The following is a 24512-nucleotide window of genomic DNA, read 5'->3' on the forward strand; positions in this document are numbered from 1 at the left end:
GTATCACCACTCTCACCACTGGTCCTCAAGAGATAATCTGCCCTGGATTCCCTGTGTTTCTAGTTCCTATCTGTACCAGTGTACATCCTCTGATCTAGCCAGATTTGTAAGGTAAAATTGGGATCATGATAGTGGGGGTGGTGGCGGGAGGAAGCATTTAGGAACTAGAGGAAACTTGGATGTTTCATTGTTGCTACACTGCACCCTGACTGGCTCGTCTCCTACCTGCGACCCTTCCATAAGGGGATGTCCAGTTGCCTACAGATGGGCTCTGGGTCCCCAGTCCACACTCCCCCTCATTCACAATGATATGATTTTTTTGTTCTGATAATGCCTGATACCTGATCCCTTCAACACGTCATGATTGTACAGACTGGTGTGCTTCGTCCATGTGGGTTTTGTTGCGTCTGAGCTAGATGGTCATTTGTTTACCTTCAAGCCTTTAGGATCCTAGATGCTATATCTTTTGATAACCGGGCACCATCAGATTTCTTCGCCACATTTGCTTATGTACTCATTTGTCTTCGGCAATCATATCAGGGAGGTGAGCACACAATGATATGATTTTTTTTTTTGTTCTTTGATGCCTGATAACTGATCCTTTTGGCATCCAGTGGTCATGCAGGTTGGTGTGCTTCTTCCATGTGGGCTTTATTGCTTCTGAGCTAGATGACTGCTTGTTTACCTTCAAGCCTTTAAGACCTCAGACACTATCTCTTTTGATAGCCGGGCACCATCAGCTTTCTTTATCACATTTGCTTGTGCACCCACTTTGTCTTCAGCCATTGTGTCGGGAAGGTGAATATCATAGAAGGTCAGGATGTATTTTTTTAAGGTCAGTTTAATAGAACAAAGTATTCTTACATTGAGGGAATACTTGAGTGGAGACCCAATGTCCATCTGCTACCTTAATATTAAATATATATATATATATATATATATATATATATATATATATGCACATAGATCTATTTCCACATCCTCATATATAAATATATTTATATATGTGCATACCTTTATTTAGATATCTATAAATGCCCTTTACTTCCTAGCTCTTTCCTTTATTTCCTTTTACTTTCTTCTTGTCCAACTATCATGTTTAGCCTTCATTAGGGTTTCAGTAATTCCTCTCAGTTACATTATCCTTGATCACACCCTACGAGGCCTCCTATACCCTCCTCACCACTGATTTGAATCACTTATTGTTCCCTTGTCCCTGGGTTTGTTAACTCCACTACCTTTCCCCCCTTTCCCTCTCCCATGTCTCCCCGGAACTGTCGGTCCCGTTTTTTTCTCCTCTATATTGTTCATCCAGCTTATCTTACTTAGACAGACCTGTGGAGACAACAACATGCACAAAAACAAGACAGAGCAAAACCAAGCAACAAAATAAAATCAGAAAACTACAACAACAAGCCAATGACAAAAAAAACTAAAAAAAAAACCCAAAATACAGCAACAAAAAAGAAAAGCTTTTAGTTAATTCAAGGACTTTGTTGGCCTTTCGGCATGTTTTCCAATCGGGTCTGTTGGGGCGCCAAGCCATGACCCCAACGTCTATTTCTGGTATTCACTGGGGACTTAGTTGCTCTGCTCCCCTTGCCGTTCTGTTGCATGCCCTTAGTGTTTTGCCTCAGTGTGGTTGGATCAGATTGGATGTAATTCCCACACTGTGTCTCCAGTGTTGTCCCCTGTAGGGCCACGGGTCAGTGAGGGATGTCGTGTCTCATAGTGGGGCTGGCCATGTGGTCCTCTCTGTGGATTGGCTGCTCTGATTGGGAATATCATCCTCAAGTCTTAGTGGGCCAGGATGTGCTCTACTCTCTCTTCCTCCCCCTTCATTTGCTCCTGTGTACTCTGATCAGACATGTCCCTTTCCTGGAGCTGCAGGTTCAATGCTGTCCTCTGAAATAAAGTCTTCTGGGGGGAGGGGCAAATGTGCACGTAGTTGGGACTGGGACCGGCCCCCAGATCTCTCCACTGGTTCGCTACTCCATGCCAGTATGTTGCATTCACATCTTGGAGCACTGGGTTGAAGTCTGGCCCCTCTTTTCCTGTGGAGATATAAACAATACCCCCTCACCCTTGGGTGGGTTACTGTGTGTCAAACAACATACTGCATTAGGTAAATCTGCTACATAAAACCTCTTTAAAGTGTTGAAAAGCAAAGATGATACTTGGAAGACTAAGGTTTGCCTGGCTAATGCCTTCTGTTTTCAATTGCCTTCTATGCATATGAAAGTTGGACATTGAAAATCAATGTATTTAAACTATGTTTTTCACAAAGAATATTGAAAATGTTGTGGACTACCAAAAGAATAAGCAGCTCTGACTTGGAAGAAGTACAGCCAGAATACTCCTTCGAGGCAAGGACAGTGAGACTTTGGACCTATTATCAAGCGAGACCAATCCCTGGAGGACCTCTTTGCAAAGTGGAAAGGCAGCGAAGAGCAGGAAGGCCCTTGATGAGATGGCGTAACACAGTGGCTACAATGGGCTCAAATGTTAGAACAATTGTGCAGCTGGTAGGGACCAGGCAGTGTTTTCTTCCATTGTAACAGGGTGGGTAAGAGTCGGAATTGACTCGATCGCACCTAACAACAACACTATCTGTCCTTCCGTCATTATATGTGGTATGCCTATGCCTTGCACCAGGCCCTTAAGTTTGACCCTGCTTTCCCTTTTTAATGCTCTTTATCGCTCTGGGATTTACACTTAGGTCTTTGATCCATCTTGAGTTTGATTTTATGCACGGGGTGCATGGGGTGATGTATGTATGGGTCCTATTTTATTCTCTGCAGATAGAGTTCTGATTTTACCAGGCCCAGTTGTAGAGGGTGTCTTTTCTATCTACAAATCTTTTACCCTTTTTTGAAGATCACTTTTGTCAGCGGACGGATTTATTTCTAGGTTTTCTATTTTGTTCCATTGCTCTATGAATCTATCATTTTACTGCTACCAGGCTATTTTGACTACTATGGTTGTGTAATGGTTTTTCAGGTGAGATCTTGTAAGACCACTTAATTGTTTTTATTTCTAAGATGGACTTTGCTTATCTGAGGTTTCTTCCCTGTCTACGTACAGTTGATAATTAGTTTTTCTATTCTTTAAAGATTGAAGTTGGAATCTGTATTAAAATTTATTTTATTTGTACATTACTTTATATAGGATTAACATTTAAACGATATTAAGACTTCCTATCCATGAAATTATATATTCTTCCATTTGTGTAGCTCTATTTTGTTTCCTTGTTGTTATGATCTGTAGTTTTGGTTTGGTTTTTTTATAGATGTCTTTTGTTTCTTTGATTAGGTTTATTTGTAAGTATTTCACCTTTTATGTAGTTACTGTAAGTGGTATTTTTTTTCTTAATGTCTCTTCCAGAGCGCTCTTCCCTAGTACACAAATACCGTATTTCTTTCTGAATGTTAACCTGTCAACATTATCAAATATCTTGATTTTTTTCCAACAGCCTCTTTGTGGCATCTTTTGGATTCTCTCTATATAGAATTATACCATCTGCAAACAGTTGCACTTCTTTGCCCAGCTAGATTCCTTCGATTTCTTCCTGCCGTCTAATGCTTCTGACTAAGACTTCCAGCACGATGCTGAATGACGGTGTCGACAGGGAACACCTCTGTTCCCAGTCATGTTATTGGGGCTCGTACAACTCTTCTCACAATCCATACACACATCCATTGTGTTGAGCACATTGGTACATTTGTTGCCATCATCATTCTCAAAACAGTTTCTTTCTACTTGAGCCCTTAGTATCAGCTCCGCATTTCCCCCTCCCTTCGCCACCCTACCTTATTCACGAACCCTTGATAATTTATAAATTATTATTTTTTTCATGTCTTATGCTGTCTGATGTCTCCCTTCATCTACTTTTCTGTTGTCCATTACCCAGGAAGGAGGTTATATGTAGATCCTTGTAATCGGTTATCCCTTTCTCTCTCACCTTACCCTTACCCTCCTGGTATCTCTACTCTCATTAATGGTCCTAAGGGGTTTATCTGTCCAGAATTCCCTGTGTTTCAGCTCTTATCTGTGCCAGTGTACATGCTCTGGTCTAGCCAGATTTGTAAGGTAGAATTGGAATCATGATAGTATTGGGAGGGAGCATTAAAGAACTAGAGGATAGTTGTATGTTTCATCGATGCTGTACTGCACCCTGACTGGCTCATCTCCTCACCAAGACCCTTCTGTTTGGGTCTACAGATGGGCTTTGGGTCCCCAATCTACACTCTGCCTTGTGCACAATGATATGATTTTTTGTTCTTTGATGCTTGATACTTGATTTCTTCGACACCTTGTGATCACACAGGCTGGTGTACTTCTTCCATGTGGACTTTGTTCTCAGCTAGATGGCCTCATGTTTACCTTCAAGCCTTTAAGTCCCCAGACACTTTATTTTTGGGTAGCCAGACATCATCAGCTCTCTTCACCACATTTGCTTATGCACCTGCTTTGTCTTCAGCTATTGTGTCGGGAAAGTGAGCATCATGGAATGCCAGTTTAATAGAACAGTGTTCTTGCATTGAGGGAGTACTTGAGTGGAGGCCCAATGTCCATCTGCTACCTTAATATTAAACCTATAAATATATGCACATAGATCTATTTCCTCCTCATCATATAAAAATATATTTACATATGTACATGCCTGACCTCTATAAATGACCTTTGCTGTCTAGTTCCTTCCTTTATTTCTTTTTTACTTTTCTCTTTTCCCACTATCATGTTCAGCCTTCATTTGGGTTTCAGTAATTCCTCTCGGTTACAGTGGCCCTGATCAAGCCCTACCAGGCTTCTTACATGCCCCTTGCCACTGATTTTGGATCACTTGTTGTTCCCTTGTCCCTGGGTTGGTAAACCCACTTCCTTTCTCCCACCTCCCCCTCTCCCATGTCCCCCTGGGACCATCGGTCCCATTGTTTGCTCCTCCAGATTGTTTATCCAGCACATTTTTTTTTTCAGTTTGTGGTAAAATTAGATGCCTCAGCTGATATTCAGGTAGGCTTATACTCGAGTATATACAGTATTTCAACAGTCTTTCATTTGGGGTATTTATGTTCCTTAAGGTTATGTCTTCTTGGTCTGTTGTTCCTGTGGTAGGCAGGGTTCTCGAGAAACAAAACCAGGACACTTATGATTTTATACATACATATATACACACACATAAATGTATATATAATATATAAACTAATGTGGGTGATATATTCAGATATATTATAATAAATTATATATAATATATTCATATATGCATGTATATATATATACAGATAAGTTTATATAGGGAGAAGGAATATAACAACAAATTAGTCCGCACAGCAGTGCAGAGGGTTCAGTTCAACTCTCTTTTGTGGAACAGTTAGTATACTGAAGGTCCTTCAACTCACACAGCCTGCTGGTCAAGGAGGCAGGCAGTGGAGTCTGACCTCAGGCAAGACAGGCATGGGTTGGCTCAGCCCACAGGTAGTGCAGCATATGGATGGCACAAAGGACTTGCTCAAGCAGCAACACGCTGGTCCGATCATCAGAGAGAGAGATTGGCAGGTGAGGGAGAGGGGCTTCGGAAAGCATTTATCCTGGTCACCCTCCAATCAAGCTGAAACCTGATCAAACTCTGCCCACATGTTCTTATGGAGGACTACTTAGTACAATAAACCTAACTCTATTATCACAGTTCCTTTAATAATTATGTAATGCCCATTATTGTTTCTCCTTATGTCATTAGCATTGAAGTCTGTTATTTCAGAGATCTATACTACTACACCTAATTTTTTTTAAATTGCCATTCATTCGATATGCTTTGGTCCAGCCTTTCATTTTTAATTCATTTTTGTCTTTAGGTTTGAGGTGGGTTTCGTGTAAGCAGTACACTGATGGGTCTTTGTACTTATCCAGTCTGCTACTGTATGTCTCTTGACTGGTAGATTTAATCCAATAATATTCAGTGAAATTATTTTTGGGTGCTATCATTATGGTGTGTGTATATATCTGTGTGTCTCTGTGTGTGTGTGTTTAGTTTAGTTTAGCTTTTTTTGTGAAGAATTGTCCCATATGTTGGTCTCAGGTTTGTTTATTATTCTGTTCAGTATTTTTTTAGTAGTGTCTTGGTTTTATAAACTCATTTTATTTCTCTTTGTCTGGGAGTACTTCTATTTCTCCCATCTATGTGAGTGATAATTTTACTGATTCCCAGGTTCTTGGTCTTTTGTTTGTTTATGTGTTTTTTCAGAGATTTATACTGCTACATCTGATTTTCTTAACTTCATATATGTCACCCCGTTGTCTTCTTGCCTACATAATTTCTGCTAAAAAAATCTGAGCTAATTCTAATTACTGCCTCTTTGTATGTGACTGCACTTTGTTCTCTGACTGCTCTTAGAATTCTTTATTTGTTTATGATATTGGAAAGTTGGACTACAATATGTTAGGCTGTTTTTCTTTGGGATCCATCCTCATTGCTTGAGCTCAGCTTCTCTTTATAGAGTATACAGTAGGAAAGGTTTTCCCCACGCGTTCTTGGACTGTCCTCTCTGTGGCATCTGTTATTGTTGTTTTCTTCTTCTAGAATGCCTGTGAGGCGTAAGTTGTTAGTCTTCATTGTGTCCCACACGGTTTTTAGATTTTCATGGGTCTCCTTTGTGTTTTTGCTGTTGTTGCTGCTTGTTCTTCCTATGGATTGGAGTCCAAATATTTTTCTTTACGCTCACTAATTCAGGATTCCATCTTTTTCATTTCTGTTTCTCTGTTCTTTTATATTGTTGTATAACTGTTATCTTAATGTTCAACTTCTGGATTTCTGTTTGGAAGTTTTCTAGTGAAATTTATAGTTTTTCTATTCTTTCTTTTTTTTCTCCACGACTCTTTCTTTATCTGTTGAATATGCACAATCATCATTCTTCTGAATCCTTTTTCTAGTAATTTTGTAGCTTGTTGAATTTCAACCATTTACTTAAAGTTTGGTTGTTGTTAACTTGTTTATGCCTATTTCTCGTGTGTGTGTGTGTGTGTGTGTGTGTGTGTGTGTGTGTGTGTACACATCAATATTTTCTGTTGTTTCCTTGATGTTTTGGTGTAGCTATTAAGGGTGGCAGGGAAATTGTGTTGTGTGGGGGTCGTTCACTCTGTTGAGTGGTGCAGGGGAGAGAGGAAAGATAAAAAGGATGGAATGGAACCAATATAGGAATGAGAAAAACTGTTAATGCTAAGCTACGAATTTCAAAAAATAAATTCTTGTTTTGAAATGTCAAAAGAAAGCTTAGTACTAATAGTAAAAGAATTTATAGAAATAGTGTAATCTTTTTCTTTTTTGTTTTAAGAAAAGCGGGGAAGGGACAACAAGAAAAGAGCAGTTGGTATTTGGTTGGGGTCTAGGCTTTCCCCAGGAGGACTATAGCTGTTGTGAGCAAGTGGAAGATGTGTTTATAGGAGAAGGGCGAGAGTCCTAGGCTGGTGTAGGACCCTCGTTGGATGCACAAGGGAGGAGGACCAATAGAGAAGTTGTAGTCAGTGCCTATGGGTGAATGACTCCATGTGGTCAGGTGCTTGGGTTAGTTGGAGTATGTTTGTGCTCTACAGTAACCTGCCAGTGAGGGGCTTGACTCGGGTGGCTGAATATGGGGAGGTATCTCAGGGGAGTCAGGCTGAGTGGGTGTGGAAGGAGTGGCACTCACGTAAGAGGCAGGGGTCTCTGAGAAGAGTTGGGGAGGAGTTAGCAGGACTAATCTTTCATGGAGATGACCCAGGTGGAGAGGGGGTGTGTACAAGTGGTCCCAGGCAGTGAACTATTGCTTTGAATGGCCTGGGATGGTCTAAATGAAGTTCTGGCTATGAGATTGGGGTATTGCGAATTTAAGGATTTTAGAATTATTTTTTAAGTACTTGTGTTAAAAATAGAGAAACAAAGGGTAGTACTAAAAGAAACTAACAATAGTACAAGATTCTGTGTTAAAGAAGTGATAAAAAAAGAATATGGGGGATCTAAACTCTGTTCTGGGAAAATTCAAGAATGTACAGGGCAGGAATCAGTTGGGCAATTGCTAACAGTGCTTGGGGGCAAGTGATTCTACCAATTGTGTGCTTGGACAGCCAGTGTTGTTTTAGGCAAACACTAGGCTAGAGGTGAAGGGGTTGAGTAGGGCTGCAAGAGGTACGAGACTAGAAGTCTTATGGTTTGGGAAATTGAGTAACTTCACCATTCCAGAGCGGAGTGGATGTGGTAGGGGTAAGGCTCACATCTTTCAAGAGGCAATGGTCACTGAGAAGGATCCCAGGAGGAGGTAGCAGATTTGGACCTTTAATAGCAGATTTGGCCTAAGGTATTCTAAGTGAGGTGCTGGCTGAGTTAAAAACAGTAGAAATGCTAGATGGGAATTTTTTTTCTTTTGAAGTATTGAAAAGTTAATATAGGCAAGGTTGTCTAGAGAAACAAAACCAGTGAGATATAGATAGATAGATAGATAGATAGATATAGAGATATATTAGAAAGACCTTTATATTAAGAAATAATCATACATTAAAATTTCCCAGCCCAGTCCAACTTAAATCCAATACTAGCCCAAACCCTCTACAGACTCACATAGCTGCAGGCCTATGACCAGAAAGGTGAAATGTGATACAGGAAGATCACAGGCTGGTGGATGCCTATGTGGCTCCAAAGTCATTGGAAACATAGGAGGGTGTCAGTAGTTCTGAGGGTCAGCTGGCCCACTGGGGCATCCCTAGAGACAAACTCAGAGTCACAGTCAGCAGGGAGGTGAAAGGGGAAGAGAGAGAAGGGAAGAGTCCCCACTATCTCTCAAAAGACCACACCTCTCAGGAGGTAGCATCAGTCTATGACCTGATTGATGGGTTAGATGCCAGCCATACACTTTAATACAAATTCAAGTTGACATAAAGTCTAACTACCATAGATTACCCATTGTTAACATGAGACCTTTATACAATTCTGCAACCATACATAATCACCAAACAAAGATAATTATAATATCATGTTCACAAATGATCATGGCAACAAATGTACAAATGTGCTTGACACAATGGATAGATGTATGCCCCCAATAAAATGACTCTTTTAAAATCATGTTTACATCTAACAGGCTAAAACAAGATAAAAACTCTACCCAATAATTTCCTATAAATCCAAAATGACAAAATCTAACTACCACATACTAATTATTAAGGAATTATGAAAATAGTACAAGATTTTATTTGAAAGAAGGGAAGGAGAAAAACTCCTGTTCTCTAACATCTACCATGAGAGAGTTTAAGAATGTGCAAGACAGAGATCAGTTGAGCATTTGATTCAGTGCCTGGGTATGAATGGTTCCACCCAGATGGGTGCTTGGGATAGCAGGTATAGGGTTAGTCAGGTAGAAGGCTGAAGGCAAAGGGGTAAAGTGGGGGTATGAGAGCTAAGAGAACAGTGGCATTTTAATTTGGGAGGTAGAGTGAGGCTAAGTGTAGCTAAGGAATGGAATTCAAGTGGCCCATGTTGGAGGGGGTGGAGCTTACATTATTCAGAGATCACTGGTCTCTGAGATGGGATGGGAAAGAGGGAGCTGTGTCTTGTGACTTCCCAGAGGGAAGGTTGCTCTTGGGATGGCTAAGAGGAAGGGGAATTGTAAGAGCCTTCTTGGGGGTTGGGGCGGCGGTGGGCATGGCAGACTATTGCTCTACATGCCTCAGGTTGTCTAATGGGGTGCTATGGCTTTGGTTTGTGGGAGAGCCAGGGTGCTCAGGTCAACCAGCACTTTTGCCTGGATGGTAGGTGGTTATGGGAGTCATTTAAGCCCAAGGTATGTGACTCACACCAACAGAAAAGTGCTGGCTTGCTGAAGGATGAGGAGACATGTGAGCAATCTAGAGGCCAGGTGTATGGAGTCCATTCCAACTGGGAAGTTGAGATGGCACTTAAGTCTGGCAGGAGGAGGGGCTACGCATCTTGTGAGTGCATTTACCCTTTACCTCTTCCCCTCTGCCCCTCCCACAGTCTCTGGACCACAGGTTATTCGTTTTTTGAGCTGTTCATCATGCTTGCTTACACTTCATTTCCTTTTCCTTAATGTTTTCTTCTTGGTGTTGGAGAAGGATTCATGCTCTGTGTGGTCATTCGACAATTTTTACCCAGTTATTTTCAAGTAGTATCTTGGTCAGTGTCTATGTGTTGATTTTAAACCCTTATTCTTTCTATTGTTGATTTCTAGTTTTCTTAACTTTGTGGTCTGTTAAAATGGATGGTAGGAACTTCTGTTAGGCAGGCTCCCTGGGGGACACTTAATGATTAGATAGATAGATAGATAGATAGATAGATAGATAGATAGATAGATAGATAGATAGATAGATAGAGTTATACAGCGTAAAGGAATATAACAGCTAATTAGTCCACACAGCAGTACAGAGGGCTCAATTGAACTCACTTCCATGGAACAGTTAATTTGCCAGGTCCAAGGTCAAGGAAGTAGACAGCTGAGTCTTTCCTTGGGCAATGCAGGCAATGCTGCCCACAGGCAGCAAACAGCAGGGCAGGTCACTAATAGTCAACAGCTCAGGAGCTTAGCGAAGCAAACCCGGATGAAATATCAAACTGAAGCAATGCGAGACAACAGGATCCACTAGTCTCAAGCTCAAGTGATGTATATACTAGTAGCATGACAAAGCAGGTCTCGAAGGAACCTCAAGCTCTAGCAACATGATCCATGGGTAGTGTAGCTCACAAGTTGAGGTAGAGAACTAGGTAAAGCAGCCACACATTGGTCTGATCACCAGAGAGCAAGAGAGCAAGGGCCAGGACCTGCCGGGTTATTTATCTCTTTGCCCTCCAATCAAACTGCAACCTGATTAATCCCACATGTTCCTATTGACCAGGCTGGCACAATAAGCCTACCTATTACAGATATCAATGTTTTTAATTTATTAAGACTTGCTTTGTAGCCTAACATGCAGTCTATTCCAGAGTATGTACCATGTGTACTGAAGAAGAATATTGTTGAAGAATATTGCTGTTGTGTAGAGTGCTCTGTATATGTCTTCTATTTCTTTTTTGGGTTTCTTTCCTGATGATCTACCTTTCCTTGAGACTGATGTATTGAAGTCTCCTACTATTACTGAAAAGCTGTCTGTTTTTCCCTCCAGTGCTATGAGGGTTTGATTGATGTATTTTGAGAATCTTTCATTGGAATATATTTATTATGGTTATTATGTCTCCTTATTCTGTTGTTCCTTTAATGATTATATAGTGTTATTTCTTATCTTTTATGGTGTTATTTGCCCTTAAGTCTGTTTTATTAGAGATTAATATTGCTATTCATCATTTTTTGTGACTTTCATTGGCTGGGTAAATTTTTTCTCCATCCTTTGATTTGTAGTCTATTTTTGTCCTTGATTTTTAAGATGTGCCCCTTATAGGCAGCACATAGATGGGTCTTGTTTTCTGCCCTAGTCTGCTACAGTTCATCTTTTGAGTGGTGCATTTCATTTCTTGACAATCAGTGTTGTTTTGTTGTGTATATTTTGTTCTCTGTGTGTGATTTTATTGTTATCTTTGTTCCCACTCTATTTGTGTGTTGTTTTGAATGTGGTTTTCATTATATTGTTGTCTGGTTGGTGGCACCCTGTATGATGATCCTAGGATTGTTGAGTCTCTGCCCATAGTGTTCCCATTAGCACACTCTATAATGCTTAGCTTATTTTTAAGCATTCCTTTTAATTTTTCCTTGTCTGAAAATACTTTTATTTATCCTTCATATTTTTGTGATAATATTGCTTTGTGATTCATAGTTGGCAGGGTTTTTTGTTGTTTTTCACAGAATTTTATATGTCATTCCATTGTCTCCTTGCCAGTATGATTTCTGCAGAGAAGTCTGAACATATTCTTACTGACTTTACTTTTTTACTGTCTTTTTTACATGACTGCTTTTAAGATTCTCTCCTTTTCCTTGAAATTAAAGAAGTTTGACAATAGTATGTTGCAATGTTTTTCTTTTGAGATTTTTCCTCTTTGGAGCTCTCTGAGCTTCTTCAATAGGTTATTTTCTCTTATATGGTGCTGGGTACATTTTTTTCCCATGACTTCTTATACTGTTTTCTCTGTGGATTGTTTTGTTCCTTCTTGCTCCAGGATCCCAGTAGGATGTAAGATTTTTTTTTTTTCCAATCGTTAGTGTCCCACATTATTCTCAGGCTTTCTTTGGATTCCTCTGCTTTATTTGTGAATTGTGTCTCTTATCCGTTACACTCAGAGGAGTTGTCTTTGACTTCCTTCTTTGCTTTATTGTTTTCCTTTTATTCCACGTCTGTTTTCCAGTGGTAGAAGATTATCATGTCTAATTCTTTTATCTTCTGGAATTCCATTTGGTGTAGGATTCCTAATTTTTCAAGTTTTTCCCATTGTTCTCACAAACATTCTTCCTATTTGTTGAAGACACCTCAACACCATTTTACTGATTTCTATTTCTGCTCATTCAAGGGCCACTTTTTCAGAGTATTTCATTGTGTTTGGATATTTGGGGTTGTTTTTCATGTTTTTTGTGTGTACTATGATTGGCTCCTTTTTACACAACATCATGGTGCAGCTACAAGTGGTGAATACACTACTGAATCATGTAGAGGTAGTTGTCTTTAACTAGTGGCATGATGTGTTAGTCAGGGAAGACTCATACATGAAAAGAAAGCTTTATATACAAAAGCCATTGTATATTGAGAAAATATCCTAGCCCACTTCAGATCAAGTTCATAAGTCCAATATTAGCCCATCTGTCAAATACCAATGTTTAAATTCCTCTTCAAACTCACACAACACATGCGATGATGCCAAATGCAGGAAGATCACAGGCCAGGGGGTGGAAAGTCTTGTGGATTCAGTGGTGGTGTAAGCATCTTAGCACTGGCGTAGTTCTCCACGTGGCTTCTCCAACTCAAGGGCTCTAGTGAAGCTCCATGTGTCTTATCATCAGGAATACCTCACAGGGAGAGAGTGCGTGTCCCACCTCCAGCAAGCAATTTATCTCCTTAGCGGCTCCAAATGAGGTCATCAAGCTGTGACCTGATTGACAGGCTAAACTCCACCACTACACTCTTAAGTCTTAAGTTGACATTAGATTATATAACTACCACACATGGGAAATGGCTAATAAGAACCAGTAACAAATCTTGGGGAAAAGACATAATGAGTATGTCTTTGGGGGATCTGTTGACAATACGGGACAGAGCATTGGTTGCTTTTGTTAGTATAACTGGACGCCCCTTGAATCCCCTCTTAGGCTCCATCACTAACTTGTGGACCCTTAACCTTACAGACAAAGGTGCCCTGCACAAAGCCATCAGCCTGCAAAACAGCATACACATCATCGAGGAGACACAACTGTTCCAGGACTTTGCACCAATCCAGACCCTGCTGATATCTTCAAAAAAGGTAAAGTTAGAACGTGATGTTGGGCCTTGAGGTCCACTGTCTGGGTAATCCGGAAGTTCTTGAGTCTTGAGCTGGTACCTAGGCCCAACGCTACTCTTGGCAGTGGGACGTGGGACATTGATTCTGGTGTTAGTTTCTTTATGTGCAAAATGAGCTGACTAATTCAGGCTGTTCAAAAATTGTTCTGTCAGCCATGTAGTTTGAAATTTGGGACAGTGAGAGAACAAATCCAGAGAAATGTGTAGCTGTCTATCGAAAGTTTCCAGCACTTGTTGTTTGGATTAAGCAGATAGAATGCTATTATTATCTGTGTGCTTTCCTATAAAGACATTTTCTTATACATAAACTTGGTGAGATTGTAGATTGCGTCTGTGTTGTGTTATTCTGCTATGAATATCAGCTTCCTGATAGCATTAATATCAGGCAATATGTAAAGATAGTGATAATACATGAAAACTCACTGCCATTGAGTTAACTCCAACACATATTGACCCTGTAGGATAGAGTAGGAGACCTCCTTTGGGTTTTCCAGACTATAGATTTTTTTTTAAATCATTTTATTGGGGGCTCTTACAGCTCTTATCACAATCCATGCATACAACCATGTATCAAGCACATTTGTACGTATGTTCCCATCATCATTTTCAAAACATTTTCTTTCTACTTGAGCCCTTGGTATGAGCCTTTTTTTGTCTCCCTCCCTCATGAACCCTTGGTAATTTATGAACTATTATTTTTTTTCATGTCTTACACTGGCCACTGTCTCCTTTCACCCACTTTTCTGATGTTTGTCCCCCTGGGGACAACATGTTATATATTGATCATTATGATCAGTTTCCCCTTTCTCCTCCCACCTTCCTGGTATTGCTACTCTCATTATTGGCCCTGAGGGGTTTATCTGTCCTGGATTCCCTGTGTTTCAAGCTCTTATCTGTACCCATGTACATGCTCTGGCCTAGCTGAATTTGTGAGGTAGAATTGGGGTCATGATAGTGTTGGGGAGGAAGCATTAAAGAACTAGAGGAAAGTTGTATATTTCATCAGTGCTATACTGCACTCTGATTGACTCATCTCTTCCTATGACCCTTCTGTGAGGGGATGTCCAATTGTCTAAAGATGGACTTTGAGTCTCCACTCCGCCCTCCCCTTCATTTGAATCATTGTGATTTTTTTTGCTCCGGGTCTTTGATGCTTGATACCTAATGCCATCGACACCTCATAATCACACAGGCTGGTATGCTTCCTCCATGTGGGCTTTGTTGCTTCTCAGCTAGATGGCTGTTTATTTATCTTCACGCCTTTAATACCCCAGATGCTATCTATACCTTTTGATAGCTGGACACCATCAGCTTATGCACCCATTTTGTCTTCAGTGGTCATGTCAGGGAAGTTGAGTATCACAGAATGACGGGTTATTAGAACAAAGGGTTCTTGCATTGAGGGAGTCCTCGAGTAAAGGCCCAATATTCATCTGCTGCCTTAATGCTTACCATATAAATATATGTACACAGATCTATTTCTATATCATTATATAAAAATATATTTCTGTACATATGTACATGCCTGTATTTAACCCTATATAAATGCAGAGTATAAATCCTTATGGGAGCAGAAAGCCTCATATTTCACTCATGAAATAGTGGGTTAGAATTGTGGCCCTTGTGCTTATAACCTCCTTATAACTCACTACACCACAAGTCTCTTTAATGGTAGCATATAGCATGAATACATTATTTTGGCTTACAAAGTATTTTCTCACACATCAAAGTTGAAAATCTTTTTCTATAAAGTGCCAGATGGTAATTATTTTTGGCTTTGTGGACTTTGCAGTCTTGGCCACAACTTAGCTTAGTCGGTATAACACAAGAATACCACAAGCAACCCATGAGGAAGTCCATGTGTCTGCATACCAGGGATCGCTTATTGGGAGACATGCAACTTTGAAGTTCATATCATTTTTCACAACGTAAAGTCTTTTCCTTTGACTTCCCTTCCCTCCCAAACTCACTTAACATTTGAGACAGAGAGGGAGCTGAATTGGCCATAGTTTGCCAGCCCTTGTCATATGCCATTTCCCTCCGTGTCTGCTGTGACTGGGAAATGGGTGCTGTCGATGAGCAGTGAAGAAGAACGCAGTTACCAGATAGCCTGGGTCTGAATCCCACTTCCGTTGTGTATGACTAGGACAGCCTTGGCAAGCTGGTTGGTTATGCACTCTGTGCCTCAGTTTCCCCACCTCTGCAATGGGGTGTCTATCTCTTCAGTGGGTTGTTCTTAGAATTAAATGATATGGTCCTTGTGTATAGTGCAGAGCATAGGATGCAACACACAGTAAGTGCTTACCAAACTGGGTTCTGGGTGGAGCTGCTCCATCCCTCTGAGGGATGGCACCTCTGAAGGGCTCTGTGTGTGAGGCAGCCAACCCAGGGCGGGGTCGTTCCTGCTTCGAGTCACAGCACAAGAAGCTCCTCTGACTTGCTGGGCTGACTGGCATCTAGGGGTTTCACACCGCCACGTCAGAAGAGAATTTGGAATAGTGGGCCTACTCCAATCCTCACCCTCCTACTTATGAAAGCCCTACTTTCCATTGTCCTACTGTGGCCTGTGGTTTTTGGTGCAAGGCTTTCGGACTAAACCTGAAATGCTCCTTACAGCAGCCCTCTTCAGGGAATGCCACAGCTTTGCCCCTTTAGAGAGCTTCAGAGAGCAATTCGTTCCGTACTCTGTTTTCAGCTAGTGGTGGGTCCAGGCCCAATCAGGCTGTCATCCTCCCCACTTCCCCCACCAGCCCTGCACAGACACACAGAGAAAGGGATCTGATCACTTGCTTTAAAGTCTGTTTCTTTTCCTATACCCTATTTGTTAGAAATGCGTTGGGGATGGTGGCTACATGGTACCTCTTGGAGGGAGGTGTGCCGAAGCATCCGTGAATGCTGTTAAAACCAGCACTTAGAAAGGGGTTGTCGAGGAAACGTCAGCTCACATGTATATCAAAGTAGAACTGGGCTTCATAGGATTTCCAAGTGGTTGACTTGTAAGCAGCCTCGGCATTGTCTTGAAACACGAACCTTTCTGATACTAGCAGCGCAGACACATTTGTACCATCCAAGGACTACAGACCTGCCATCATCAAGTAGATTGTGATGCATGTCCACCCCATGTGTGTCTGACTAGAACTGCGCTCTATAGTTTCCAGAAGTCCCCAAAGTCATTCTTAGCGAAGTCGGGGAGCAATCTTGTGTCTGCACACCTATTTGGTTTCTCACCAGGCTTCTCGCACCCATTCTAGCCCCCGTGGTAGAGCTAACTGGCAACAGTTCTCACGGAGTGTTCTTGTGCATTGCCCATTGCCCATTGCTCCTTTGCTTCTGCATCGGGCTCAGTGGGGCTCCGCTGGTCCAAGGAGCTTTCCTTTTCTCTGCTCCATTTGGTCTTCAGTGGCTTGGAAGGAGGAATGGGCTCTCGAGTCAGGTGACCCACAAGGCTGAAGGCTGACCTCCGCTAAACTGGACCTTCTCTACACTCAGATATGCAGCCACTTGCTCCTGTCTGGCAGGTATTCTCAGGCACGAGCCCCCCCCCCCCACGGGTGCCCCAGGACTATGTTCTGTACTACATTAACTATCTGAAACCCTTGTGCAGTTTTCCCCACAGGAGCCAGTTAGACGTTTTAAATCACCCAAGTCAGCCTTTCTCTGCGTCAGCCTTTCTATACAAGCCACATGATTCCCTCTCCCCCACAATCCCCCCCACAAAACATGATCGAGGCATCATCCTCTTATGAATTGGCCTCTTCCCATCTTTACAAGAATGTGTCTATGGCACCATGAGGCCCAGCTCTTCCCACTGTTGGACATTATCATGTTCATTGACAGAGAGATAATTCCCTTTTTCTATGTGCCACGTAGGAGCCTGATGCATCGTGGGTTGCGAGGTGGGCTGCAAGCTGCAAGGTCAGCAGTTGAAAGCTACCAGCCACGCCAAGGGAAAAGATGAAGCTGTCTACTCCTGTAGTGTTGGAGTCTCGGACTCCCACGGGGGCAGGTCTGCCCTGTCCTACGGTCACTGTGAGTCCAAATTGACTCACCTCTGCCACGTGCCTGAGCTCCACAACACATTGGTGCTTCACCCACACACAAGTCTGCAACCTTATGGGACTTGGATGTTTTGCAAACCTTCATTAGCACCAAGGACTTTTATCTGAAGCCTGATTTTGATGTTAATACAGAAACCTTTAAGAATAAAATAATGTTTCATTTGACTATAAAACACTAATTTGTTCATAAGTTTGGGAATCTTTTGAGACAGATAACAGGCAAAGGATGGTCTAAAAGCCAGTAACTAGCTGATTTTAAAGCTTGACAGATTTTGCTGTTCTTTCAGATTTCTGCATTTTACATTGAATGTGGTGAAACCACATCCAGTCAAAATTTAGTGAGAGAGAAAAAAATCAATAAGCCTAGTTGAGTGACAACTGAGACCAGATACTTTGCCTCTACTGGGTGTGCTGGTAGACTTGTATGATGATGTAATCTGGTAGTAGAGTCTGGTGTAAAATGTGTAACATAACAGACAAAGGAATCTGGGAATAGAGTACCACTTGCCATGAACCCTTCTGACTCTGGTCATCGCACATGTGTCCAGTTAGAATTTGGATTACAGGATCTCCAAGGACTGATTTTTTTTTCCACAAGTAGATCATCAGGCCTTTTTCCCAAAGTATCTCAGGTCTCCAGCCTTTCAGCTGACAAGCAAACACTTTAACTGCTTGCTCCACCCAGTGACTCAACCATTCTAAATTATGTGAACTTTCCGTCATGGATAGCTTGAACGTGCTTTGTTGACATTTTCTGTGATCCTACTAAATAAGCAGTCAAAGAGTATTGCTACAAAATGAATAGAAACTGTTATCAAACAAAAATATATCAAACTGTGAAGTCATTGTCTCAACATACCTCCCATCTAGCTCTCAACACTGTTTCCTTCTCTCTAACCTTCCCCTAAAGGCTTCTGAACTCTGATTTGTACCAGTCAAAACAGCAATTGTGGCAGCCTCACAAGGCTCAAATTGTGTTCCTCTTCTGATTCTTTTAATTTGGGGGGAGGAGGATAAAGAAGCGTGAGGGGCAAGACCAGGGCTGTAATGGATGGATTTTAGGTATCCCAGTGAAATTCTTATCTGCAGCCCTTTATACTCTTAAAGAATGACTGGGTGTTGAAATGGAAACAATTCTTCAATGCAACTTTCTGGCCTTTTTCTTAGCAATGTAGTTTTCCATTTTCTTAAAACCTTTTCATAATAAGCCCCAGTGGTCATGCTGTGTTCTTCAAGAAAATCTATCAAGATTACTTGGTGGGAGAAGGGAGAGAAAAAGGAGGAGCTGATACCAAGGGCTCAAATAGAAAGTCAATGTTTAGAAAATGATGATGGCAACATGTGTACAAATGTGCTTGATACAATTGATACATGGAATATGATAAGAGCTGTCCTGCTGGAGGTCCCACGGTGCCACCATAGCTGCCCTCCTCTCCAGGCCAACATTTCTGCTCCAGGCTCTGAGCCACCACCATGGCCAACGTGGAAGACAGCGAGGAGCCAGGCAAGGAGCCAGGCATACTCTCCTCTCACTCCTGGAGCACTGGCTTCAAGTTAGGGGCCTTAAAAGGTTTTCCCACACGAAGTGGAACGTGATGGTCACGTGGAGCTGGGACGTAGAGTGCTGTACGTGTGCCATCTGCAAGGTCCAGGTGATGGCTGCCTGCCGTAGATGGCAAGCTGAAAACAAACAAGAGGAATGTGTTGTTCAGTTGGTCAAGGAAGGGACAAAACCCAAGTCTGAGATTGAATTCTAGATCATGAGTGATTTCCCTTGGTTTTAAGTGGTCTGGGGAGAAGGTAATCACTCCTTCCACAACGGCTGCATGTCCTTGTGCGTGAAACAGTACAATGGCTGCCCTTTCTGCCAGCAAGACTGGGTGGCCCAAAGAATCAGCAAATGAAAGTGGAGGAAGGCGACCCCCAGTGCCTGGTCTGGAGCCCTGGTGGACCTTGACATCAAGGCCCTGCGTAGGCTTCAGCACTCCCTGGAGGCGGTTCCTGAAATAGCCTGGGAGCAACTGGTAGTCCTATGGCACTCATTGAAAGCATGGTTTCACATTTTGTCAAGTTTTCTTTTCAGAAAAGGTTTTGCAATTGAAATAATTTATTGATGATGGTTTTTCCTATTTCGTGTTGTGTATCACACACACACACTGTGTTCTAGGAGAGAACTACAAATTGAATGCCCTTTTTAAAGTTACCTGTTGTCACCCAAGAGACCATGGAAGTGCTGTGGTTCAGAGGACAGTTGTTTGCATGCTTATAGGTGATCAGTTAAAAAGAGAATGGCAGTAACAAAGCATGATTTGAAATTCAACTCTTATCCTTAAATTTTGTTCCTGACATATATATTATTTTTGTGTGTGGAGAGGAAGAGGTAATAGTTAATGAAGGTAACTTTAAGTTGCACATATACCAATGATCCCAGGGTAAATAAAATTTAACTTGCAGGCACATGGGGTTTTGGTCACCTTTTAGATTGTCATATTCTTTAACTCAGCCAGAAAACCTAGATCTCCACTCACTTACCTAGTAAGCCATTGAGTGATTAAAGGCATACATGTTTTCCAATTCAGGGCAGATTATGTTACAATTTAACTGGGTTTTATGTGGAATGTCAATGAGGTGAAATGTTTACCACTGTACTAGTGGCTCAGAAACTGTATTCTATCATGTTTTAATAAGTGATTTATTATCACTTTTTTTAAAAAGGGCTTTAAGAGCCCCCAGCAAAACGATTTTTAAAAATTCACTCCTTTAGAACCTAGTCCCACTTTCCCCACCCCTAACTCCCAGCAAAGTCACCATAACCTCCTGAGTCAACCTTCCTGCCTTGAACTTTACAGGCCCAGCAGATCTCCACAGAAGCCATTGTTTTTATGGGACCTTGTTTCTGAAGGCATCCTAATGAGACTAGGAGGGCGGGATTAAAGAGAGGGTGTGTCTGCAGCCATCTACTAGTCACAAAGACTTGTTTAAGCGTATTTTACGTAGAATAAACCCATGCGTGAACGAACTGCATCCCAACAGCTTTGGACTTACCTTCCTACTCCGTTACCTTGATAAAGTGTTGTTGCCCTTTGCCTTTCACCAAATGCCTGTTCTCACCTGTTTACTGTTCACAGGGCAAAAAGTTTGTCTATGCTGGCTCTAACCCAGGCGTGATCCAGGGTGCTGTGGCCTTCTGTGGGAAGCACATCACGTGTGTGGACTGCGTGTTAGCACGGGACCCCTACTGTGCCTGGAGTCCACATGTTGCCACATGTGTTGGGCTGCACCAGGAACACATCCCCGGCAGGTAACTGTCAGCTTAATATACTTATGTGATGTCCCTGCACTCCGTCATCCCTGCCACCTACACAGCAGAAAGCACAAATGTGTTTGTCATCTTGACCTGGTTGTTTTACAGGGATTTGATCCAGAACATGAGTGGTGATGTCTCTGCCTGCCCTGGTGAGTCATTAACTCTTACTACATCTCCTTAAGAAATAATGAGGAACTAAACCCCATTTCAGTGTTGTAATTTTGTTTGTTTTTTAGCGGGGTGGGGGTACATTTCATATCTTTCTCTGCCTCTGCTTGGCACTGAGGCAAGCACCCTATAGCAAAAGCTATGGTATATCTCGATTCTTTTGATTGAAGAAAAAAGAAGACTGCTCGAAACTATTCAGAATGGGCTTTTTTTACCCAAAAGCACTCTCTACAAATGTGCTTTTCATCACTTTGTTTTAGCCTGCCTTGGAGTAGGGGTGGGGGTTGGGGAGTTGGGGGCTCATTAAAGAACAATAACAAACAAAGAAACACCTAAATCTACTTTGAGGAGGAAGGAAGGCCGCAGTTAATCAGTCCACAAGGGCAGTGGGAGTTCAATAATATATTTCTCACCTTTCATGAATTCTCGGCCAGCGTACCTCATGTACAGCCACCACCCATCTGCAAACAGAAACTTGCATGTTGCTGATGATGAGGAACAGGCTAAAGTGGGGCTTGCAAGTACTAGGAAAAAGACTTGATGATGTATTAGGAAAATCAGCGGATGGCATTCCTGCGGATCACTAAGGCACACTCCATTCCTGATGTGGCAGTGGGGCAAGACTGTGCAGCATTTTGAGCCAGTGGGCACAAGGTTGCCTCGACTCAGTAGCAGGCAGCAAGCCAGGACACCAAGGTAGTGTTCCCAATGAAGTAGTTGTAGGGTGCCAGAGGCAATAGTATTGGGAGCGCACTTTCTTTGATACTCCATGTACTGTCCTCCCAACCACTGCTCAAGACAGATGTGCCCACTAGCAGCTCATGCTACAGGCTCTCGTATCGCCATCATTAAATTAGGAAATGGTTAGGCTAACTAAAGGTGCATGGTGCATTGAGAGGCGTCAGGAGCAGAAAAAGCTGATCAAAGGCGTACCTGCTGCTTGTCGTCTCAGCTTTCTTTTCACACAGGGGCTGCCAGCTGGGGTTCCTTAGTCATGCATGCTTTGTTGTTCTGTATGACTTCGTGCTACTTTAGTGGCTGTTTGTGCATGCTAACATGCTTTAGAAGAACCCAGCTAACACGCAGGTTGTTGATGCTGCGCACGTTTATTTTGATCTATTACAGACAGAGTTAAGGAAAGTCGCTGGCAGCATTTTTTCAAGCACGGTGGTACAGCAGAGCTCAGATGCGCCCAGAAGTCCAACTTGGCTCAAGTGGTATGGAAGTTCCAGAACACTGTGTTAAAGGCCAACACCTCTAAGCACATTTTGGTGGGCAGGGCAAACCTGCTGATCTTTAATTTGTCCAAAGAAGACAGCGGGGTGTACCAGTGTCTGTCAGAAGAAACCGTGAAGAATAAGACGATTTCACAGTTGCTTGCTAAGCATGTTTTGGAAGTGAAGTTGATCTCGCACACACCAGCAGCCCCCACCCTTCCAGCAATGCAAACAGAAGGTAGTAAACTTGGCCCCGAAGTGTTGGCAGAGGCCACTCTAGGGACTTCTCCCCAGATGCCAACTGTGCGGATCACAACACATGGAGCCGTGATGACCCCACCCTCCCACCTTGTGCCAACAAGCACTCCCTGCCAACCCAAGATTGTCATAAACACAATCCCACAAATCCACTCCGAGAAGACCATGTATCTCAAGTCCAGTGACAATCGCCTCCTCATGTTTCTTTTCCTCTTCTTCTTTGCCCTGTTCCTCTGCCTCTTTTCCTACAACTGCTACAAAGGCTACCTGCCTGGACAGTGTTTAAAATTCCGCTCCATTATGGTACTTGGAAAGAAAAAGCCCAAATCGGATTTTTCTGATTGTGAGCAGAATGTGAAGGAAACGTTGGTGACGCAGGGGAGCTTCTCCCAGCAATACGGGGAACAGCCCAAACTGGCTCTGGACACAGGCTATGAGACAGAGCAGGACACCATCACCAGCAAGCTCCCCACCGACCCCGAGGACTCCCAGAGGATTGACGAGCTTTCTGCCAAGGACAAACCATTTGATGTGAAGTGCGAGCTGAAGTACGCAGACTCTGACATCGATGGAGACTGAGGCCAGCCACTTCCCTTCCCTAGATGCCTGGTTAAGTTATCCTGGCTGGCTGGCTGAGCAAGGACCCATCACGTTGTAAAGGGGTCCATCCACACATGGGTACCTCTTGTACTCTACCAAACGGCAATCCCATCAGGTCCCATCTTGCTTGGGGAAGTTATCTCAAGCAAGACTCCAGTCGTGTTTTCTTGTCTGTCTGTTGGGTTGAGCTTATGACTTGATTTCTCTTTGCCTCTTTCGGAAGTAGCAGGCAGCACACCCTGGTCATGCATGCCTCAGGTGGTCACAGTGCTTGAAAATGCACCTGCTGGTGGAGCCACCAGTCCAGCTGAGGTCTGGCTTTCATTGGGAGAGACACAAACTCAATCAAGTTTAATGCCAATCCCTCCTTCTCATTGCATCCATTAACATAGTTTAATTCCAGAGTGGAAATGACATTTTAGTTTGTAAGTTTGGCAACATACAGCATGAGCTTTTTCTTGAAGTTTTTGTTGTTTTTTAAATTTTGCTTTCATTGTTTAAACGTTTCAGCTAATTTTTAATTATCGAAGGAGATAAAATTTTTCTTCTCCATCATTATGTATTATAATAAGTATAGCTTAAATTGTTAATGATTCTCAGGGATAAACTTACTTTTGCTAAATGCGTTCTTTCTACTTTTAGAACTATAAACCCAAACTGCCTCTGGAACACTTATTTTTTTCTTCATTTCTTGAGGGAAATGTTGGCTTTCAGAAAAGTTTTCTTTCTGTATTTTGTCTTTATTCTTTTTCAAAACTTTCTGAAGAGGAGACAGCAGCAGAGGACTACCACATATTCATACAATGAGCTTGGGGTTCTGAGCTGGGAGGCCCCAGTGAAGCGTAGTCAGGTTGACACTGGACTGCACGTGAGCCAGTGCATTGCCATTGGATGTCCATGGTCACTGGCTCGGACCACCTGGCCAAAGAGTATAGGGAGGGCTTGCTTCTCTGGCTCTCTGAACATCTCCTTTTCCCTTTGCTGTGACCTCATATCCACTCCCTGTGCAAACGTACTGCCTGTGCTCCTCCGCAGCTGGAAATGGCCTGAACAATGGTAGATAGGCCTCTACAGCAGGTTTGGGATAGAATATGCCCCCTACATAGACCATTCACCACGCCAGACCTGCCTCTAGCAGTGAAAGTTGAAGTTGGTGGTACAATGCCACCATTTGCTTATTACACATCACTGTCCTCCCTCCCTGCCTCCAAGTGTTTGTAAATACCATCAGAAGAGATCTTCTTTCAGGGCAAAGAAAAATTAACTCGGGATTTTGTGTGCCTGTGTAGTCAGTCGTACCTTCCAGCATATGATTGGACCATTTTGGTGTAAACATTTGTGTTTTATAAGACTTACTTTGTTTTTATTTTTCTACTTTGATCTGTATATATATGAGAAGGAACTGAATAAATAAGAATCATATATCCTCAATTTGGGAAAATCTTT

At 42.3% G+C, this 24512-nt stretch overlaps 1 protein-coding gene and 1 pseudogene across 4 annotated transcripts in view; both read left to right on the plus strand.

Annotated features, from left to right (window-relative positions):
* Positions 1-24512, plus strand: part of SEMA4D (semaphorin 4D) — a 190787-nt gene that overhangs the window by 153746 nt on the left and 12529 nt on the right. For 2 of the 4 annotated variants that reach the window (XM_075549819.1, XM_075549821.1), the window contains exons 12-15: positions 13305-13420; positions 20645-20817; positions 20929-20972; positions 22117-24497. In XM_075549819.1, coding sequence (XP_075405934.1) covers positions 13305-13420; positions 20645-20817; positions 20929-20972; positions 22117-23045 — 1262 coding nt within the window. In that variant the 3' untranslated portion in view covers positions 23046-24497. Of the gene's footprint in view, positions 1-13304; positions 13421-20644; positions 20818-20928; positions 20973-22116; positions 24498-24512 lie in introns of those variants that run through there. The other 2 variants (XM_075549823.1, XM_075549822.1) reach the window with 1 other exon arrangement.
* Positions 18990-19420, plus strand: LOC142448894 (RING-box protein 2-like; annotated as a pseudogene).

Source organism: Tenrec ecaudatus, chromosome 5, assembly GCF_050624435.1.
Source record: "Tenrec ecaudatus isolate mTenEca1 chromosome 5, mTenEca1.hap1, whole genome shotgun sequence".
NCBI classification, from domain to species: Eukaryota; Metazoa; Chordata; class Mammalia; order Afrosoricida; family Tenrecidae; genus Tenrec; species Tenrec ecaudatus.